The sequence below is a fragment of the Crotalus tigris genome, unplaced genomic scaffold, assembly GCF_016545835.1.
Source record: "Crotalus tigris isolate CLP2741 ecotype Arizona unplaced genomic scaffold, ASM1654583v1 scf7180000024119.3904262, whole genome shotgun sequence".
Taxonomy (NCBI): Eukaryota; Metazoa; Chordata; class Lepidosauria; order Squamata; family Viperidae; genus Crotalus; species Crotalus tigris.
The window spans coordinates 1,075,548-1,098,272 of record NW_024100396.1 but is presented as its reverse complement, the minus strand read 5'-3'; the positions used below and the strand labels follow the sequence as shown (position 1 = coordinate 1,098,272).

The window sequence follows — 22,725 nt, the reverse complement described above, 5'->3', positions numbered from 1 at the left end:
GGAGTTCTATCCTCGGTTCCACTTCTAGGACTTACATGAGTGGTGGCGAACCTATGGCACGGGTGCCAGAGGCGGCACTCGAACCCCTCTCTGTGGGCACGCGGACCATTGCCCCAGTCCTAGGCCTTCAGCTGGGTTTTATAAAACCTTTTTGCTTTAGGCCTCCACCGCCATGTGGAAAAAAAAAAGGTCCAATCAATCAGTCAATTTCAATTTCTTGTGGGAAAAAAAAGATCTTGCAAAGTTGGAATTGATTGTTTGAACTTTTTAATCCCACCCAGTCTGCCGTTACCACCACAGCCACACCCAGCCAATGGGCCACGCCCACCCAATGGGCCACACCCACCCGGCACCCAACGATGCATAAGTGGGTTTTGGGTTGCAGTTTGGGCACTCGGTCTCTAAAAGGTTCGCCATCACTGACTTACATTCACAGATGTCTCTACAAAATGGCAAGCTGAATGAAATGATTGAAGTCCTGCACTAAGTCTATGGCGATTAATGAATTTTATGCTTCCTTTTTATTGAAAATTTTTATAAACTTTTTACAGTAAAATACCTCCCCCCCTCCCACCCCATAACCCTCCCCCCTCCTTCCCAGAGCTGAATACAGGGTTAAAGAAACAAAAAAAAACATACAAATTAAATGAACATCAATCCACTATACATACATCCCAAAAAAGTTTAAAGTACTTTAACTCCAATACTAATTTTATGCTTCCTTTTAAAAACAAACTATGTAATCTTATTCCCAGGCAGTAACTTCCCTGCATTCTTGTAGATACGGTTGTAGATACGGTTCTAGTAGCAGAATCACCATTCCATGACAGTTGGAACCCAGGATGAAAGACGACAACTAAAACTGTCACCACGGAGAAGAAACCAAGAAAGATCTCTCTTTGGGTTTTCCCTTCTTCCACACCTTTCTTCCCTTCCCATCTTGTCTCTTTATATGTTGCTTTCCGTCACGCCTATGTCTTCCTGCAGAGATACTCAGCAGACAAAGGAAGGAGCTGAAGACCACCCTAACAGAGGGCCTCATGATTTCCTACAAAAGCATCAGTTTCATCCTTACCTTCTTTAATTTTGTGTTCCTCCTAATTGTTGTGTTTTCCCCCTGCTGGTTTACACATTATGCACATGTAGATCTGTATTATATGGGCCTCTGGACCATCTGCTCAGAAAAATTTGTCTGCCGAGTTATGAAAGATGCTGATGGTAAGGCCTACCGGGTAAAATGAACTTAAAATTGCCTATTTTAGTTGAAATGCAGGTGTGGAAGTGCGGTGCCACAAAACCTCTTCTATGTAGATGGGTTTCTTAAGACACTAAACCCATGATTAGAATTAACAAACCACAATTGCTATGTTTATATAATATAACACGCTTCTCCCTCGCTCCAAGCCATATTATAGTTTAATGCAACGGGCTGATTTACCTGACATGCTAAGTCAAGAACTGGGTTTTTACAGGAGGTTGAATGACCAAGTACCCAACCTTATTTTAATTAAAGCGAGATTGCTAAGCAAAGCTAGTCTGTATATATGCATGATTTAAAATGAAAATAATAATTGGCTGAATTGAATAAAGGTTTGGGGAGGGGTTATTTTTCAACTACGGAGTCCACGAAATTTCACTGAGATTCACCTGGGTAAAATTTTGGCCACCTGGTTATGAAATGCCAGAATTATTGTCTGGCTTTTCATTTTCTAGTTGAATGCTCTGGTTTTAAAAGATTCTTACAAAGTTTTTCTTTTAAAGTTCTTTATATGTTGTATATCGGTCATATTAGCCACCTACAGACACATCGTTGATGGCCCATAACCTGCAAGATGTCAAGGTCTTCATCGAAATCAATGGACGAACAACAACATATGTAGTTTGCCTTTGAAATTATAGCTAAAATAATTTTTCCACCTCTTGTAGATTAAATAGTCTTTCTTTAAATCAATCTGAGTTCAGTTTTTGAAAGTTCTTTTATATTTCTTAAAAATCTTCCCCCTTTGTAGTTGCTCGCCACCTTTAGATCTTAGTCCTTCTGGGGTTTTTACTTTTTAGCTCTTCCCAGGCAGGGGATCAACGTTTTTAAATCCAAAAGGAAAAGGAAAAAGAACTGGCTCACCCAGTTTCAGCACGCTGTTGACGATCAGCTGTTTGGTGGAGCACCGCAGCTCCTCAATTTTCTTCCGGCTGACGACAACTTGGGCTAACTGGGCACACCCAGCAGCCTTTCCTCTGTCCTTTCACATGATTTCTTCAGTCCGCCTGGACTGACCACCATCTGGTCCAGACTCCTGAGACATCCCTCCTTCTTCGTTGCCCCTCCAGGGCAACTTTCTGACCCTTTGGGGTCACCGGGCAGAACGAAATTGGGCTGAGAAGCCGGAGCCCCGGCTTCTTCCACCCATCTCATTGCTCACCAAACCAGAAGCTTTTTGCCCATTTCTATTCACTCCCAGGGTATGTATGTATATATAGGTCTTTGGTTACTTGGGTTTTCTCCCGCATAAAATTGGAAGTGTCTTGGCGACATTTCGACGAAGTCCCATTCGTCATCTTCAGGCTGGTGTTTTCGGCTTTGTGCTTCTAGAAGCACGAAGCCGAAAACACCAGCCTGAAAATGACGAATGGGACTTCGTCGAAATGTCGCCAAGACACTTCCAATTTTACGTGGGAGAAAACCCAAATAACCAAAGACCTACATACAAACACCTGCAAAAACCTCAGAAAACACACACAGAGACACACACACACACATATATACATTTATTAAGGCATTGTATTTCAGACTTCAGAACAGAGACAGATAAGAATACAGGAAGTCCTCAAGTTACCACCACCATTGGGCCCAAAATTTCCATAGTTAAGCAAGATAGTGGTTAATGAGTTTTCCCCTATTTTACAATCTTTCTTGTCACTGTTGTTAAGTGAATCACTGCAGTTGTTAAGATAGTAACATGTTTGTTAAGTGGATCTGGTTTTCCCATTGACTTTGCTTGTCAGAAGGTTGCAAAAGTTGATCATGTGACCCTGGTATGCTGCAACCGCCGTAAATACATGCCAGTTCTCAAGCATCCAAATTTTGATGACATGACCAGGGGGATGGAACAACAGGCATAAGTGTGAAAAATGATCCTAAATCACTTTTCCCAGTACCATTGTAACTTCCAACGGTCACTAAACGAATGGGTATAATTCAAGGATTTCCTGCATCAGAGAGATGGATGGCAGAGTCACCAACAAATATATATAAAGAAACAAAATCAGCATCTTTGCTACTTTGCAGGGAAACCGATACGGCTGAACTAGGAATTATTCTTAATATCTTGCATTCTCTCTTTTTCTCTTCCCCAACCCGTTTTTATTATTATTATTATTTACTTTCAGCCTACATGATCATCTGTCGAGTTCTCTTGATGCTAAGCCTCGTTGCCTCTGTCACGTCTCTGGTGTGGATGTGGTTGGTAAAGAGGAACAAACTCTGTGGTTGTCCTTTCCATTTTCCTTCCCAAGCTTTGACGGCTTCTACCTTGAGTTTCACTGCAGGTATCGCTACAATATACACAATTTGCCTCACACATATATCCTGCTTTTTGCATCATTGTAAATACTCCCAGGGTAGAGTTTCTAGTCAGGTATTGCTACAATATACACAATTTGCCTCGCACATATATCCTGCTTTTTCCATCATTGTAAATGTTCCAAAGGTAGAGTTTCTAGAGAGGGGGAAAATGTTGTTTATAGTTTCTTCACTGTTTTCAAAAGCAGCTCTGTGTAGTTCATTTTTCTGTAGGTGAACTAGATTGTGACTTAGCACAGGTCATCCCCGACTTACAATGGTTCATTTAATACCTGTTCAAAGTTATAACGGCACTGAAAAAAGGATCATTTTTCACATGTACGACCATTGCAGCATCCCCATGGTCATGTGATTTGACTCATATTTAAGACAGTGTGCAGTGTCACGGGGCCATGTGATCCCCTTTTGTGACCTTCAGACAAGCAATGTCATTGGGGAAACCAGATTCACTTAAGATTACTAACTTAACAACTATAGTGATTCACTTAACAATGGTGGCAAGAAAGGTTGTAAAATGGGGCAAAATTCACTTAACAAAATGTTTCACTTAGCAACAGAAAAGTTCAGCTCCATTGAAGACTCCCTGCAGAGTCCTATTTGACTAACAGAGATAAAGTAGTACAGGTAGTCCTCAATTTACAACAGTTCCTTCAACGACCAAAGTTACAACAGCATTGAAAAAAGTTGACATATGACTGTTTTTCACAATTAGGACAGTTGCACATTGGCAACTGGCATGTACTTACAACGGTTGCAGTGTTCCAAGGTCATGGGATCCACTTTTGCGACCTTCTGACAACCAAAGTCAGATTCATTTAACAACCGTTTTACTAACTTAACAGCTGCAGTGGCAAGAAAGGTCATAAAATAGGGCAAAACTCACTTATCCACTGTTTCACTTAGCAACAGAAATGTTGGGCTGAGTTGTCATAGACCAGTGGTGGCGAACCTATGGCTTGCATGCCACAGGCGGCACTCAGAGCCCTCTCTGTGGGCATGCGCGCCATGCCTCAGAGATGGCAACCATCCCTCTTCAACCAGTTGCCCGCTAACTTGCTGAGGTCCCACATGGCCGGATGTATCCCAGTACCCATGCACTCACTGGCCTCTGTGTGCAGGGGCTGATGGTGTCAGGCAGCAGTTGCCCCGGCCCCTGCCTCACCTTGCCCTGTGACAATGGCACCCCCGCCCTGCCTCACCTCACCCCGCAGCACAAGCCTCCTGCCCACTGCCCCACCTGCCAGAGACCCCCTGGATCTCCCCCAACCCTGCCCAGCCCCCAAAGGCATCCCTCCCCCATGAGCAACATTGAGGGGATCACACCCACCTTGGCCACACCCACCCAGTCTGCCATGACCACAGTCACACCCACCCAGTGGGCCACGCCCACCTGGCACCCGATGATAAATAAGTGGGTTTTGGGTTGCAGTTTGGGCACTCAGTCTCTAAAAGGTTCACCATCACTGTCATAGACTGAGGATTATCCGTATAACTAGGGCTAGATTTACCTTGTTTTGGAAAATATTGAAGGTAAGGGTGGAAAATCAAAGGTGGTTTATTTATTGTTTCTCCCATGATGGTATTCACAATGTTGCATGCTATATAAGTGTCCCATATGAACACCATATTATTATTATTTTTTTACTATTCAGATTCTGTAGTAGAATCTGTCTTCTTATGTTTTTTCAGGACTCAGCATGCTGGGTGCCATGTTGATCTTTGAGCTGAGAATTAATGATGAAGAATTAACCCCAGCTCCTAAGAAGAAATGGGCTTTTTATTTAAGCTATGTCATCTTGATCCTGTGGTTCTTTATAGGTGAGTATGACAGGGGTGGGGGAGAAGATTGCGAATAAACAGATAAAATAACGGTTGTGAAATCCATCTTCTGTGTTGGATGATTACAATCCAGAATGTGCAAACCCCACGTAGTAGTTGAGACGTTCTTTTGAGGTGTGTTTGGATCAAAGATAGACCAGAAAAATGAATTTCTAATCATCTAAGTCAGGGGTGTCAAACTGCCGGCCCGTGGGCTGGATGCATCATGCCAAAACTGCACCTGGCCCATTGCCAGCAATGGGGGGGGGGGAAGTCACAATACATTGCGACACGTCACGTGACGTTGCAAGTTTGACACCCCTGGTCTGAGTGCTGTCTAAACCAATTTCCAATGCCCCAGAAAATGAAGGGCTGAAAATATTTGCCTACTTTTTTAAAACGTGCAACTTTTGGGGAGAGAAAATATGGGAAAGAAGATTGTTTCCTTTCACCAAGGTTTTGACCTCCCCTCTCCATCCAGTGCTATCATAATACTGAGATCTGAGGTCATTTTGCCTTTTTATTTTGCCACACAAATTAAAGGAGCTTCCGTAGCTTCCAAAGAGAGTTGAGAGTTTCATAAGGTGCAATGGATACAGAAAGTTTATCCTTGACCTTCATCAATGTTGCAATCAGTTGTTGTCATCCCTGATTTTATTTATTTATTTATTTATTTTGGGGGTGTGTGTCAATTTTTCTTTCAGGTGTATATAACTTAGTGTGTTACAAGTATTCACTTTGGGAGGGCACAGTCTATTCTGGTAAACTTTCTTCATCCAAGATGCAACAGGAAGAGGAACAACTGCAAAGATCCCTTGAACAAATTGACCAGAATCCTGTTTGACCACGGACCTGTGGACAAAATTCTCTCCTTACATGGCAGTTTCTCACAGAGGCCAACGTCTTTGAGGTGTCTCCTTCCAAGGGACAAATTCTAAAGTGGCCATTTGTCAGAAGGATTTGTTTCTTGCTGGAATATTATCTGGACTATAGTATGTTCCGTTTTTTTCACTGGTCCATCCTGGAGAGATTTCCTTCAAGAATATTGAACACGTTTTTCATTAAGCATCCCTTCGCTCAAGGCAATTAATTCTCTTGATACTACTTAGTGGGTATAAGTGAATAATGCTATTGCTTTACTAATAAGAACCTTTTGGTCTGGATATACCACTAACAAGGTTAATGATGTTATGCTGGAATGTATGGTTTATTAATAAAATGTATACAGTATTTTGTGATTTAATGTATGTATGTAATTTCAAACTAGATTTTTATTTCGAAATCTAAAATAAAAAGAGAAATCACAGTTGCAGTGACCTGGCTGATAGTACATGAAAACACAAATATGGATTGGTTATGTACCATCAGGTCAGTACAAGTAGTCCTCAATTTACAATGTTTCATTTAGTGACTGTTCGAAGCTACAACGACATTGAAAAAAGTGATTTATGATAATTTTTCACACGACCTTTGCAGCATCCTCATGATCATGTGATCAAAATTCAGATGCTTGGCAACTGGTTCGTACTTATGACGGTTGCAGTGTCCCAAGGTCATGTGCCTTTTGGTACTGTCCATGGGGTTTGGGTACTGTCCATGGACATACTAAAAAGCAGAGAAATCACCCTGCCAACAAAAGTGCGTATAGTCAAGGCCATGGTTTTCCCAGTTGCAATGTATGGCTGTGAAAGCTGGACCCTAAGAAAGGCTGAGTGCCAAAGAATGGAGGCCTTTGAACTATAGTGCTGGAGAAGACTCCTGCGAGTCCCCTGGACTGCAAGGCGATCAAACTGGTCAGTCCTAGAGGAGATCAACTCTGGCTGCTCTTTAGAAGGCCAGATCCTGAAGTTAAAACTCAAGTTCTCCGGCCACCTAATGAGAAGGAAAGACTCACTGGAGAAGAGCCTAATGCTGGGAAAGATGGAGGGCAATAGAAGAAGGGGATGACAGAGAATGAGGTGGCTGGATGGAGTCACTGAAGCAGTAGGCATGAGCTTAAATGGACTCCAGAAGATGGTAGAGGACAGGAAGGCCTGGAGGAACGTTGTCCATGGGGTCACGATGGGTCGGACACGACTTCGCAACTAAAACAACAAGGTCATGTGATTACTTTTTGCAATCTTTGGCCAAGCAAAATCAGGGGAAGCCAGACTCTCTTACTAACTTATCAACTGCAGTGATTCACTTAACAACATTGGCAAGAAAGGTCATAAAATGAGGCAAATGTCTCAATGAACAACAGAAATTTTTGGCTCAGTTGTGGTTGTAAGTCAAGGACTATCTGTATCAACATTCACAAACCACAAAGATAGACTTTTCATAACAATCTGAAGACATGGAAGTTTGGTTAACAGTGCAAATTTTCTTAAAAGGAGATTAGAGACTGTATGCAGAAGAAATCTAAAAGTGATTTTAGGTAATAAGAATTTGAAGGATCCTCTGTCTTTAGCGGCAGTGTTTCCTCCCCGGTGATACCGCTTTTAGAAAAACAAAAATAAAGAACATTCACAAAAATTGGCACAATAGTGTAATAGTCAATATAATATAAAAAGGAAACACGCTCACCTGACATAAGGAGGGTGCTAAAAATCTCCAAATTAAACTATTCAAATATAAAATATAATTATGTGAAGAGGTCTCATTTGCCAGAACACAAATTAAATGGAATTGTAATGTTTAGGTTAAGGTTCACATTCAAATATCTCCATATCATTTTAAGGCTTCCAGAATTTCCTCCAATAGAACTGACAAATCTGGATGGCACAATTTGTGAAAATCCGTACCACAATTCCTATCCATTCTGAGGTAGGCAGCTTACAAAAGCAGTAAAGCAAGCCCTAAACCAAGTAGGGATTTTTTCCCGACCCTATCCTGGGTCTTGTGCTTAGAATGGAAGAGTCAGCAAAATTCCATGTCACTGGCCAACTGCCTCACTTATAGGGATACATTAGGCCAGTGGTGGAGAACCTATGGCACACGTGCCAGAGGCGGCACTCGGAGCCCTCTCTATGGGCACACGTGCCATTGCCCCCCCTTGCCTCCCCCTGCAACCCCCTCATTGCCAGCAGCCCCCCTGGAGGAGAGTCGCCCCCGAGTGTGGCCCACGTGGAGCAGCACAGCCAAGGACATGGCAGCCAGGCAGCGTAGACCTCACACCCCATCACGCAAAGTTGATGCTGCGGGGTGCGGGCAGAGGGCGTGGCTGCCATGGCGCTGCTGGGCTGCCTGGACGATCTGCAGCGGGCCCTGGAGGTGGTGAATGGCCCTGCGGGGGTGGGGGCGGAATGGGGGTGGAGTGGGGGCCGGGCAGGGGATGGAGTGAGGGCGGGGCCAGTTTTGGGGCACTCAGTCTCTAAAAGGTTCACCATCATTGCATTAGGCTTCACCGGGAGGGTTTAAAGTAAGAATACTTCACTAAAAATATACTATACTTATGCTAAAACGTTGCCAAGCTTTCGTTGGGGGAAACTCCTCAACATCGTCAGGGCTAAAGAGGCCGCTTCAACAAGGATGGTTTAAGTGGTTCAAGCAACGTCTGCGCACAGCTCTTAGACCATCTTAAACCATCCTTGTTGAAGCAGCCTCTTTAGCCCTGACGATGTTGGGGAGTTTCCCCCAACAAAAGCTTGGCAACTTTTTAGCATAAGTATAGTATATTTTTAGTAAAGTATTCTTACTTTAAACCCTCCCGGTGATCGTGTTTTATTTGTTTTATTTATAATTATGCCTGGGAGTCGCATTTTTACTAGTATTATTAAATATATATATATATTCTCTGAGTTGGATCTGGCCCATTCAGTCTTTCTTTTGCCAGTCCCTTTCCAAGATCAACTTTGGTTCCATTCTCTTATCTTTGGAGAGCTGTCTTTCTGATGAACCAAAAGATGGACAGATTTTGTCAACACTTCACTCAGTCTCTTTTTCTAAAGGAGTTTCACATAAACTGTTTCATAGCTGCCTGACGGGATACCCAACCTGATTATCATCGGAGATGATAATCCAGGCAAGTTCTTGCGATAATGTTAAAATGATCAAGTGATATTTACCCGCAGGCTTGCATTTGACCAAAAAGAAAATCATTTATCTCAGTGGTTCTCAACCTTTCTAATGCCGCGACCCCATAATACAGTTCCCCATGTTGTGGTGACCCCCAACCACTTATACATCACTGGGTGCCAGGGGCGTGGCCAAAGAAAAGGGGGAAAAAATGGCGGACAGCCTTGTTTGGCGACCCCCGTGAAATGGTCGTTCGACCCCAAATGGGGTCCCGACCCACAGGTTGAGAACCACTGATTTATCTGAAATAGTATGTGTTTCCTGTTTGAGCAGGGATGTGTGTGTGGACTAGAAGACTCCAAGTCTCCCTTCCAACTCTGTTATTCTGTTAAGAACCATCTATCTGCAAAACATTCATTTGAAAAGAGATTTATTTTGAGCGGTGCTATAGAAAAAAGAGGCGTGTTGTCATGAAAGGCAATATTCCACTCTAGGTAGGAATCTAGAGTAGCATCTGTATTGAAAAGATTATGGAATTTCAGGGACAATTCAGAGTAATCACAGAAGAAAATTTAAAAAGACAGTTTCCATATCTGGACTGGCTTTTAGCCGGCTGATGTCACCACATGAATGGTCATCTCCAAACAGGGTCCAGGGTCTCCTGTTTGGTTCAGAAGTAAATCCTTGTGACTATGAATTGGGCGCACAGATTACATGGAAGATCTGGCTGAAGAAATACTGGAGTATTTGTTCTCTTCTGCCTTAGCTTCAATACCAAGGGGTTACACTTTTATGAACCTAGTCCAGAAAAAGCTAGAGATACCTAAAACAAAATAAAAGTAAAAAGGGGGGATCAAATTATTTTTGCTGTATAATCATGTGTTTTTGTTTCTAGTCAGTCATTGGGACCAAGAGATGGAAAAAAATGCTCTTTCAAAATTGTTTTTCAAGATGGCCAAAGGGGAACCAAGCACATTCTTGCATTGTAGAATCAACATTTTCACTTTAGCCTCATTGTCATCCTGGATTTTCACTGACATCCAAAAGTACAGGAAGGAAGGAAGGAAGGAAGGAAGGAAGGAAGGAAGGAAGGAAGGAAGGAAGGAAGGAAGGAAGGAAGGAAGGAAGGAAGGAGTGGTGGGATTCAAATATGTGAACAACCGGTTCTCTGTGGGGATGTCACTTCCGGAAGTCCATTCTGGGCCTGGGCAACAAAAAATTAGCTACCAGTTCTGCCAAAGTGGTACGAATTGGCTGAATCCCACCACAGGAAGGAAGGGAGGGAGGGAGGAAGGAAGGGAGGAAGGAAGGAAGGAAGGAAGGAAAGAAGGAAGGAAGGAAGGAAGGAAGGAAGGAAAGAAGGAAGGAAGGAAGGAAGGAGTGGTGGGATTCAAATATGTCAACAACCAGTTCTCTATGTGGATGCCACTTCCAGAAATCCGTTCTGGGCCTGGGCAACAAAAAATTAGCTATCGGTTCTGCCGAAGTGGTTGATAGTCCTCAATTTATGACCACCGTTGAGCCCATTTCTGTTCCCAGGTGAAACATTGGTTAAATGAGTTTTGCCCCATTTTACGACTTCTCTTGCCACAGCTGTTAAGAGGATTACCACAGTTGGTAAACTGGCTTCCCCATTGACTTTGCTTGTCAGAAGTTTCCAAAAGGGGATCCCCTGAACCCCAGGGACACTGCGACCATCATAAATACAACCCAGTTGCCAAGCATCTGAATTTTGATCACATGATTCTGGGGATGCTGCGATGGTCATAAGTGTGAAAAACGGTCATAAGTCACTTTTTGGGTGACACTGTAACCTTGAATGGCTACTAAATGAACTGTTGTAAATTGAGGACTACCTGTAATTTCTTCCATTTGGTTTTTCCCTCTGTTTGGAAAATATGGGCTACCAGAGAGGCTTCAGAGTAACAGAAGCATGTGTAAAAGGGAACAGTAAAACCTTAATAGCCACCTTCACTATCTTAAACAGTAAAGATAGATCACAAACATCGCTCAGAGAAATTCCAAAGAAATTATGGCACACACTGTAAAACAAAAATGTTGAAAACTTCCAGGACACGTTTTAGTACAATGTTAGTTCTGTGCAATGATGGGATTCAGCTGGTTCACACCACTTCGGCAGAATCGGTAGCTAATTTTTTGTTGCCCAGGCCCAGAATGGACTTCTGGAAGTGGCATCCACACAGAGAACCGGTTGTTCCCATATTTGAATCCCACCACACCTTCCTTCCTTCCTTCCTTTCTTCCTTCCTTCCTTCCTTCCTTCCTTCCTTCCTTCCTTCCTTCCTTCCTTCCTTCCTTCCTTCCTTCTTCCTTCCTTCCTTCCTGACTTCCTTCTTTCTTTTCTTCCTTCCTTCCTCCTTCCCTCCCTCCCTGCCTCCCTCCCTTCCTTCCTTCCTTCCTTCCTTCCTTCCTCCCTCCCTCCCTCCTTCCTTCCTGTGGTGGGATTCAGCCAGTTCACACCACTTCGGGAGAACCGGTAGCTAATTTTTTGTTGCCCAGGCCCAGAATGGACTTCTGGAAGTGGCATCCACACAGACGGTTGTTCCCATATTTGAATCCCACCACTGGTTCTGTGGCTTTCTTGAAACGTGACAGTTCCCTTGTTTTATTATACTAGTTGAATGGGGATACTACTCTGGGAAAGAGATTTGGTTTGCGGTCAGTCTAAGACTACCTTGGAAAAATTTGTACCAAACCTATAGAAGACACTCCTTTTTCCTCTAAAGAGATGTCTGTTTACCTAATAATAATATTTTCATTTACTGGGATCCGCTTCCATGTTCCTAAAATCAAAGACTTTCAAACTACTCTTCCCATTTTGGTTTGAATTAGGTTCCCCCCCCCTTTCAACATAACCTTATTATTTAACAAGCATCACCCTTAGAATCTTGCTTAATTTGGATTCCCTGGTTCATTTTGTTTTATGGCTTCAATCTTAAACTGGATGTTCGCCCTTTGTCAGAGATATTATTCACCTAAGATAATGCACAGAGCACAGACGCAGCAACCTAGGTAGAAATCCCAATTTAGAAACAGAATGATGTCTCCAAATTCATATTTAAGCTTCTCACTTGTAATCACTAAAATGCCCAACAGAGAGATGGCTGCAAACAAAGAGAAGACAATTAGATTCCTTCAAATACAGTAACCTTCTACCAAGAGTGGAACTTCCTCTAAATTAATACTAACTATCCCACAACCTGATGTTTTCTAGATGTGTTAGGTCACTAACTCTCCAAGCTCCTGCTATAACATTCAGGAGACCCAGCACATCTGGAGGCTGCTAAATTTGGAAAGGAGAGAACATATGGCCATCTGCATGCTAATTAATCAGAGTTTTCTGCAATCACAGCCAATATGGTCCATAGCCAGGAGTCATAAGTTCTCCACCTTGGATATAAAGACCACCCCATCTTTGTCTACCTGCATGTAGACCCAATACACGCACCTCAGAAATCAATGGTGTAGTGGTACAAATATAGCTGCTTTTTTAAACACGCTTTCAGGCTTACCGTGTCCTATGACCTTGAAACAGGCTGGTTGAACATTCAGAAATTGGAACTTGTGAGCCTCAGGTCCACCAACTGTACTCTCTTGAAGCCCTTGAAAATTAGCCTTTTGAGTTTACATCACACGGCAAGCCACACATTTTGATTAGAGTTGCACATGAGCAGAACAATGAGCTGGGGGTGGAGATGGGCAGCTAGGTACATGTTTTAAATAAGTAAACACGCTCACTGCTTTTTTAGCTTAGTGTATCATGCAAATAGGCCATTCTTATAAGGGGCATGAATTATTTATTATTCATAAATTATATTTGTTCAGGTAGTCCTTGACTTGCAAACACGATTGGGACCTGAACGCCCAATGCTAAGCGACGCGGTTCTTAAATGAGTCAGGCCCAATTTTACAACCTTAGAATGGCACCGAAAAAGTAACTTTATGACCATCTTTCACACTTACGGCCATTGCAACATCCCCGTGGCCATGTGAAAATTGCTTCATTTCATTTCTATCATTCTAGCCTAGTTAACTACAAATGACAGAACAGCATTATTTTCGGTGGAATTCATTTAGAGGAACTACATGTCACCAGCCCTTTAAAAAACTAAAGCACCCACTAGACAGAGAATTACACCTATCCAACAGCATTTAACCAAATTATATTCAAAGACATGCACATTATATTGAGGAAAATGCCATCTTGTATTTGATTATTTTTTCTACTATAATCTTACAGTTTATTGTATTTTTGAACATCAGAGGGAGGTGTCTCTCAGACTTTTAATTAAAAGGCATAGGTTTGGTGACTTACAACACACTTCATCAGCTACAATGAACGGGTTAGGCTGATATAGGATTTTAAATGGGATGGGGAGCAAGGAGGGAAGAAGGGAAAGACAGATTGATTATGCAGATGCAAATTATACAATCAATTGTAACAATTGTAAAGTGTTAAACATCCATTGTTTGTTGAAGCCTTCAGAGGTAACTTGAAACTTTTTTACATAGGAATTCAGCAATTATACTGGCAAAGTTTCTTTGTTCCCCAAATGGCTACTCTGGGATTTGTAATGGAGTGTCCTAGAAGGCTGAAATGCTCTAATATTACTTTGCCCCGTGGCCATGTGATCAAACCTCAGATGCTTGGCCACTGACTCATATTTATGACAGTTGCAGTGTCCCGGGGTCACGTCATCCCCTTTTGTGGGACCTTCTGACAAGCAAAGCCAATGGGGAAGCCAGATTCGCTTAACGACTGTGTTACTAACTTCACAATTGCAGTGATTCCCTTAACAACTGTGGCAAGAAAGGGCATAAAGTGGGGCAAGATTCACTTAAACATGGTTGCCCTCAGCAACAGAAATGTTGGGCTCAATTGTGGTCATAAGTTGAGAACTACCTGTCAACAAAAAAGGCAACGTGACAAAAATATTATGAACAGTGGAGCCACTTCAGAAGACCACCAATTTCTCAAGACCTCCAGGCCTCTCGACACGGGCTGGTTTCCAGGGATTTCCAGAGGCTGGGAGGGAAGGAATCAATCTCACTTTGGGAGGAAAGTTGAAGTTCCAGAGAGTGGAACCATGTCCTGGGTCCCACCAGATGTAACTCCTTAGTAAACGGGGCCACTTCCTCTGCCGACAGGTCATTATATTGCTTGTTGCTCCAGATTGGAGCACAAAACATACATAAAAACATCTATTGCCTACTATGGAAGAATGGATACTCAAGGTGTCTAATTTAGCAGAAATGGCAAAAAATTCCGCTTATTTGAAGGATTATTCACAAGAAAGTTATATTTCGGTTTGGAGAAGATGGATAGATTATATCCAGAATAAGTATGAGACTAAAAAGTATTATTTAGCTTATGAGTAAATTTTAGATTGTTTTTAATAGTTTAATATGATTGAATTTATATTATTTTTAGTATTATTGTTTAATTATATTATTATTTTTGGTTTTTAATTTGTTAATATTTATTTTGAAAAGGAGCTAAATATGTTATGGATTTGACTGTTAGTAGAGTTGGGTAATGTTAGTTAGATTATGACTGCTTATTTGTAACCCTGTAATCAGCTCTGGGAAATGGGGGAGGGGGGAGGGGGGAGGGATTTGGGTTATATATTGTAAAAAATTTTAAAACTTTTAATAAAAAGAAATATCTATTGCCAATACTGTTCTAGGCAAACTGGGTAAAAAGGAATTCAGAAAATATATTGTTGTTGTTGTTGTTGTTGGAAGGGATGTTGAAGGTCATCTAGTCCAGGGGTCCCCAACCCCTGGACCATGGATCGGTAGGGGCCGTGGCATGCCAGCAACCGGTCCACACAAACAAACAAACCCCCATCCATGGGATGCAGGCAGCACACAAACCCACACACTCTCCAGTCCACAGAAAAACCAGACCCATGATCTAGTCCAACCCCCTGCTCAGACAGGAAACCCTACACCCTTTCAGGCAAATGGCTGTCCAGTCTCTTCTTAAAAACTTCCAGTGTTGGAGCATTCACCGCTTCTGGAGGCAGGATGTTCCACTGGTTAATTGTTCTAACTGATTAATTGTTCTAACAGAGCTATCTATCTGTCATCTATCTATTTTGCTTGCTGCTCATCTCACTACAGAACAACAGAGTTGGAAAGGACCTTGGAGGTCATCTAGTCCAACCCCCGGCTCAGGCAGGAAACCCTATACCATTTCAGACAAATGGCGGTCCAGTCTCTTCTTACAAACTTCCAGTATTGGAGAAGGAAGGAAGGAAGGGAGGGAGGGAGGGAGGGAGGGAGGAAGGAAGGAAGGAAGGAAGGAAGGAAGGAAGGAAGGAAGGAAGGAAGGAAGGAAAAAAGAATAACAGAATAACAGATGGAAGGGACCTTGGAGGTCATATAGTCCAACCCCCAGCTCAGGCAGAAAACCCTATACCATTTCAGACAAATGGCGGTCCAGTCTCTTCTTACAAATTTCCAGTGTTGGAGCGTTCACAACTGATCCAATGGGATGGGCAGACACAATTGGGAAGAGGCAGCCCCTCAGATAACCTGGTCCCATGCTATGAAGGGTTTTAAAGGTCAAAAAGAGCATCTTGAATTGGCCCCAGAGGCAAAAGAGCAACCAATGCAGCTTATGGAGCAGGGGTGCCCTGTGTGACATTCTAGGGGCACACATACTAACTGTTGAGTCCTTGGCGCAAAGCAGACACGAGAAGCAGTTGGAGTTCTCAGTTTTCTTTATTCTGTGTTCAGCTTACAAGCAGATGGCTTTCCTTAACTTCCCAAACGCTCGCAGCCTCTTATATAGGCAACTCCCAGGTAAATGTGTTACTTTTCCCGCGCCAGCACCCGCGCATGCGCACGGTGCTGGCGACAGCCTGTCTGGTCCCGGGCAGCTTTGCACCTGCCCGGGACTGCCTGCAAACGCCCGAGCCGTTTGCAAGGCTCGGGACATAACACCCCTTTCCCCCGGGCTGAAACTACTACCAACATATAATCATTTGTTCTATACAGCGTTCCGCTCCCCAGTGCTTCCACTGTTTGCTGGCTTTTGCCTTGCCAGCAATGTTATATAATCCTCTAGGTACTTAGGAGATTTCTTTGCTCTCTGTGACCTTCTCAGCTCTGGGTTACTAGCAGGAGTTCCCTGACTGGAGGGAGATGTGAGCCTGTTCTCCTTATTTTGTCTTGGTGCCTTCCAAGGGCTGTGCCCTGATGCCTGGCCTGCTTGCTCGCCCACCGGGCTCGTCAGGCCAGGGCTTCTGTCACTTTGTGACCTGGTTGACCTGCCTATCTGTAGACCCTCGGCCCCCCTGAAGTGATAGCCACTGCTGGGCGTCTCTGTTGAACCTCCTAGGTCCGTCCAAGACCTGTCAGGAGGCTGTCCATTCCCTGAACCCCGTTCTGTGTCCGGGCTTGTGTGGGTTTCTGTACCTTCCCAAAACTCAGTTAGTCCCTGATTTGGGCTAGAGGTGTTGTAGTCGGGACTTGGTTCCTCGACCACCTCCCTGTATGTTTGACCCCCTGTAGGATTTGGGGTAAGGTCAGGCCAACCTTGGGGGTTGTGTGCCAGCTCTCTTGCGGGGAATGATTTGTTGGGATGCCCCCGGGTATCCTCCGTGATTGGAGTGCTGTGTGATATGTGTGGAAGGTGAGTATGCCCCCGGGGTGACTCCCTGGCTGGAGTAGGCGTGGATGCCTGGTAGTTGGGTAGGCTCATAGAATTCTTGTTCGGAGCTCTCGCGGAACCCTGGAATGGGCTGTTTGTGGCTCCATCAGTGGAGATGGGCAGCAGCTCGTGCCCTTCCCTTTGCTCCAAAGGGTGTGGCGCCATGCGATGATGGACATCTTGGGGTGGAAGTGCTCCTTCAATAGCTTCTTCAGATCTGCGTAGCTGACAGACTCTACTGGAACAGGTGCTGCAAGGTTTTCTGCGATGTCGAAGGCGTCTTGACCGCAAACACAAAGCAGGGTGGCAGCCTTCAAGCTCTCTTCCCTCACTTGGTTTGCCTTGAAGTAGTTCTCCACCCTGGCTACGTATGACTCCCACCGCTCTGGATGTGAGACGTTGAACTCCGAAAGCCTTCCGATTTTCGCCATCTTCAGGAGACGGGTCTATCAGCCAGCCTACCCCCGAATGCGCACTGGATTGGCGGGCAGCTGCCGAGTCGACGCCGTTCCGCCGCTCAGGACTCACTTGGGTAAGCTTACACTTCTTCCTTTCCAGGTGGTGTAAGGCATCCCACCTTCGTCGCCAGTGTTGAGTCCTTGGCGCAAAGCAGACACGAGAAGCAGTTGGAGTTCTCAGTTTTCTTTATTCTGTGTTCAGCTTACAAGTAGATGGCTTTCCTTAACTTCCCAAACGCTCGCAGCCTCTTATATAGGCAACTCCCAGGTAAATGTGTTACTTTTCCCGCGCCAGCACCCGCGCATGCGCACGGCACTGGCGACAGCCTGTCTGGTCCCGGGCAGCCTTGCACCTGCCCGGGACTGCCTGCAAACGCCCGAGCCGTTTGCAAGGCTCAGGACATAACACTAACCAATTGAAGTTTTTGGAAATACTTCAAGGGCAGCCCCATTTAGTGTGCATTGCAATAAGATGAGAGCTTCAGCAGAGCCTCCCAATCAAGGAAAGGGCATGCCTGGGGCACAACACAAAGTTGTCCAAATATCCTCCTAGCCACAACCATTGTGGCTAGGAAAAGGATGAGGGGAGACATGATAGCAGTCTAAGGAGAACTAAGGAGAAACTTCCTGATACTTAGAACAATTAACCAGTGGAACAACCTTCCTCCAGAAGCAGTGAATGCTCCAACACTGGAAGTCTTTAAGAAGAGACTGAACAGCCATTTGTCTGAAATGGTATAAGTTTTCCTGCCTGAGCAGGGGGTTGGACTCGATGACTTCCAAGATCCCTTCCAACTTTATTATTTATGGATCATCGCACAGTCAGCCAGATGTTCAGACTGGATTTGGCATTTTTGTCTACCTATCGAGTCCTTACCCAGGACCTGGGATAGGCAGATGTGGATGTTTGATGGTATTACAGATATCGTCGCAGGATGGAAGCAGTTCCTAGTAAGGCCGCCTTTTGCAATTGACTAATAGCGAATTTGTCAATGCCAGTGGTGTTCAAGTGGTGCTCCAGTTGTTTTGGGACTGCACCCAAGGTGCCTATTACTATTGGTACTACCCTTGCTTGCTTTTGCCACAGTCTTTCTATTTCTATTTGTAGGTCTTTGTATTTTGTTATCTTCTCCAGTTCTTTCTCGTCTATTCTGCTGTCTCCAGGCACTGCCACGTCCACTATCCAGACTTTTTTGTCATCATCACCACCACCACCACCACCACCACCATCATCATCATCATCATCATCATTATTACTGCTCGAGAAAGATGAATATATTATTAGTTGCCATGATTTCAAAGGCAAAATAACCATGTTTTAACTTTACTAGTAAATATGCCAGTGGACCTAATTCATTTGAAAAGATATCATAAAATCCCAGCCTTAAAAAAAGCATTCCATATCTGGCAGAACTTTTTCTGTCTAAAGAGCCCATATTTTATTTTCCTCTAAAAAGATAGGATGCAAAGGTTGGAAGAGACATCTGCCAGGTAAGTTAGCCCTGCTAAAAATATTGAACTAATGGTTCGCTATTTATAGTTAGAAGACTTACACAATACCTGTGATGAAGTGAGCTATAGAAGGAGGCAGGTCTTCTGATATATTTATTTTCAGGCAGTGAATAAAAAAATTCCGTGATAGAATCAATTCAGTTAAGGAACAGATAATGGCATTTATCACCAGTGTCCGGGCCACAGTCAGAATGGCTAGAAGAAATATTTTCCAAAAGGAGAAAAAAGGCATTAGTGGACCTGGGAACCCCTGATTCCAAGACTACATATAAAGTTCTAGAGATGAAATGAGGTGGAAGAGGAGAGGGGAGGGGAATTCTAATATGAAAAACAATTGTAAATCATTTTGACGAGCTTGATCTGTCCTTCACAACTGTTCCTTCTTTAATCTCCCTGCACACCCCACCAGTAGATTATCTCTGAAAAAAATATATAGCCTTTGACAGAGAAAATATCATCTATCTCTGATTTAAACAGACTAATTTCTCATCCTCACTAGAACAATGGCTTTAGAGAAATGATCGAAGCTACTTTTCTAAAAGAGGGGGAAAGAGTGAGGATTGTATAGTAAAGGGGTGGGCAACATGTAAGTATCCAGATTTTGCTGGACTGCAATCCCCATCATTCCTGACTACTGGATGAACGATAGTCCCATCCATCCAACATTTAGAGCAGGCATATCAAACTCGCGACGTCACATAACGTCGCGTGACATATCGGAGCTTTTTCGCCATTGCCGGCAATGGGGTGGGCGCGGCTCCAGTATGATGAAACCGGCCCGGGGGCTGGCAGTTTGATACCCCTGATTTAGAGGACTATTGACTTGGAGATTCCCAAAATGTGAAACTAGTATAAATTACACAGAACAATTAGAAAGATACGTTTTATGATTTCATGCAAGATCCAGAAGACTACAGACCTATCAGCTTGACATTAATACTTGGAAAGATTCTGGAAAAGATAATCAAGCAATGAATCTGCAAACACCTAGAGGCAAACAGTGTCATAACCAGAAGTCAACATGGGTTTGTCAAAAAAAACCAGATCATACTTGACAACTCTAATTGCATTCTTTGACAAAGTGACCAAATTAGTGGACCAGTGAAATGCTGTGGATATAATTTACTTGGACATCAGTAAGGTGTTTGATAAAGCAGAAATCTCTTCCAACTCTGTTATTTTGTTAAGTTTAACAAAGCTAGACCAGGAGTAGGCAATCTTGGCTCTTTTATGACTCATGGACTTCAACTCCCAGAATTCCTGAGCCAGCCATGCTGAGGGGAAAGGGAGAGGTTTCTAAGCTGAACCATGCTGGCTCAGGAATTCTGGAAGTCCATGAGTCATAAAAGAGCCAAGGTTGCCTGCCCCTGAGCTAGATTATCAAATGCACATCTCTGATGCAGGGTGATGTCATTTGTTTGCCCATTCATTCATTCATTCACTCACTCACTCACTCACTCACTCATCATATTCTTGACTCACCCATTTCCCTCAGAGAGGGACTCTGGGCAGTGTATAATAAAATATTAAAATATATTATAAAAAGGCAAAGATGATAAAAAACACAATAAAACTTAATTAGAAGGCTAAATCTTAAATGTTAATGTTAAATATTAATGTTAAATCTTATTTAACATCTTCACAATTCAATTTCAGGTTTTCACGTAATTTATGTACAAATAAATTGTCCAAAAATGAAAAGCGGAAGCTCAGACAATCCTTCTTACTTGTACTATCTGTAATAATGTAACACTTGTGTTCATAGCATTTGGTCCAGAATCCCAATGAGAAGACATATTCTCCCTCTGGATGCATCAACCAATAGGGAGAGATGGAGATGAGCAGAAGCAGGAGACAGTTAGTACAAGCAACAATATTGTATCCGGTTTTGTAATAACTGACTGGGAAGATGAAGCAGCAGATCTGCAAAGGAATGGAGAATTGGCACCAAGGTTAAGTTAAATTACATCGTGTTCTGCTTCCATCCTGACCTTGCCTATTTCCTTCTCCTTCTTTATGTTTTAGTCATAACATCCCATGCAAAGGCTTAGAACTGAAAGATCATGGCTAGAGTTGTGTTGAAAGCCAAGAGTAGCAGAAAGCTGATTGAAAATAAACACAGTGGAGAAAAGATGGCCACATCCTCTTCCATCAACATCTTTATGAAGCAAATGGGAATCAAATAATACTGTGAGGATGTTGGGAGACACCATTCGTTCCCCTAACCAGTCAGGACACTGCAGGAGATAACACCCAAAGAATAATGATGTCAAATTTTGGTGGTGAGATTTGGGGCTATTCTGAGTAGGATTTAGGGTGGAAACAGGAGCAGTGTGTCAACTTAAAGCTTCCCACTCACATTTCCACTACAGCATTATTTTAGAAAAGAGCAAAGGGAGGAAACACACACTGTTTAAAGGCTGTTATTGGCCTACTAAATCATTCCAAGATGTTATAAGAAGAAATAGGATACAAATGTCCAGGAGTACCTTGGATCTCTTCAACCCCTTTCTCCATTTGCATTAAGCACCAAAGTGGAGTGAGGAAAAATAAACCTACTAAGAACAGTCAGACCCAACATTTCAAATGTAAACAAGAAACAATTCTGCTCAGACACATGTCGAAGCACTGAGGATATTATTGTGACATTGTTTAAAAGACTCCCAGAAAAGTAGCCTTCATTATGCTAAGTCCCCTGGCCTTCCATGCCAGTTTTGGAGAGTCTTTATGAAATAAGTTTCTTGGCAAACTACTCTTCCTTAAGATTCTGCTGCAAATAGCAGCTTCTTCCCCAAATATTAGTGACAAAGTTTCTAAGGATGTACAAGTCTGCTTAGCTCAAATATGTCATCAAAGAATGCCAAGGCCTCAGATGCCTGTTAAAGGAGTAACATTTGATCCAATGTGGGGTAAAAAAAAATGAGTAACACCTGTAGCTGTTCTTCCTGGTGGGTTACACTATCCGAAATCTCCTCTCCCCAAATCTCATTCATGTCCCTTGTTTAGTAAGCCCAACAGTGCTTGATTCTATTCCATTCAACCAGTTCTAACTGTCATGGAATCTTCTTCACTACGAAACCAGGAAGTGTCACAGATTGGGTGTGTATGTGTGCATCTTTGAGTCCATATTGATTCTTGGAAATTGCTTGGGCAAGTCCTTGTAGTTTTCTTGGCAAGATATTGGAAGGGGCTGGGAAAAAGGGACTGGCCCAAGGCCACCTTGCTGGCTTTGTGCTTAAGGTGGAATTAGAATACAGGGTCTTCCGATTTTTACACCTATTTTGTATTATGCTGTTATGCTTTATTTACATACATGATGGTGTCAATTGCTGTTTTATTTTGTGTCCGCACTTTGCTTAGTTATAAGCACATATTACTAATAATATTTCTACTCCCAAGCATACAAGGAGCAAGCTACAGTTCAAGTGCAAAGAACAAACAGATGCATTCTCTAACAGTTTTTGGAACAAGCCACAATTACATCATTGCGCTCTATGCTCATTTGTTTGTGCTACTGCAGAAAAGGGCAAATTAACTAGCCCAATCCTTGCCTCACCAAAACTGTTTTGCGACCTGAACTGGAGCCTCGAAGGACACATCTGGCCTTCAAAAACCTTGGGTGCTGATTAAATTAAATATGAGCCAGCCGTGTGCTGCAGCTGCCAAAAAGCCAACACAAT

At 43.1% G+C, this 22,725-nt stretch overlaps 1 protein-coding gene and 1 long non-coding RNA gene across 3 annotated transcripts; one reads left to right on the top strand and one right to left on the bottom strand.

Annotated features, from left to right (window-relative positions):
- Nucleotides 1-857: 857 nt before the first annotated feature.
- Nucleotides 858-6,474, top strand: LOC120298744. 2 transcript variants are annotated; one of them, XM_039322741.1, is made up of 4 exons: nucleotides 858-1,218; nucleotides 3,388-3,546; nucleotides 5,270-5,398; nucleotides 6,103-6,474. In XM_039322741.1, the coding sequence occupies exons 1-4, from the start codon at nucleotides 1,041-1,043 to the stop codon at nucleotides 6,240-6,242; spliced, it is 606 nt and encodes a 201-aa protein (XP_039178675.1). In that variant the 5' UTR covers nucleotides 858-1,040; the 3' UTR covers nucleotides 6,243-6,474. The 2 variants fall into 2 exon arrangements, with proteins under 2 accessions (XP_039178675.1, XP_039178676.1); XM_039322742.1 differs by lacking the exon at nucleotides 3,388-3,546.
- A 3,597-nt stretch (nucleotides 6,475-10,071) lies between these two features.
- On the bottom strand, nucleotides 10,072-20,942 carry LOC120298657. The gene is made up of 3 exons (XR_005554165.1): nucleotides 20,773-20,942; nucleotides 19,094-19,240; nucleotides 10,072-10,217 (listed from the first exon to the last, which is right to left on the bottom strand). It is a non-coding gene; the product is annotated as an uncharacterized LOC120298657 (long non-coding RNA).
- Nucleotides 20,943-22,725: the final 1,783 nt, after the last annotated feature.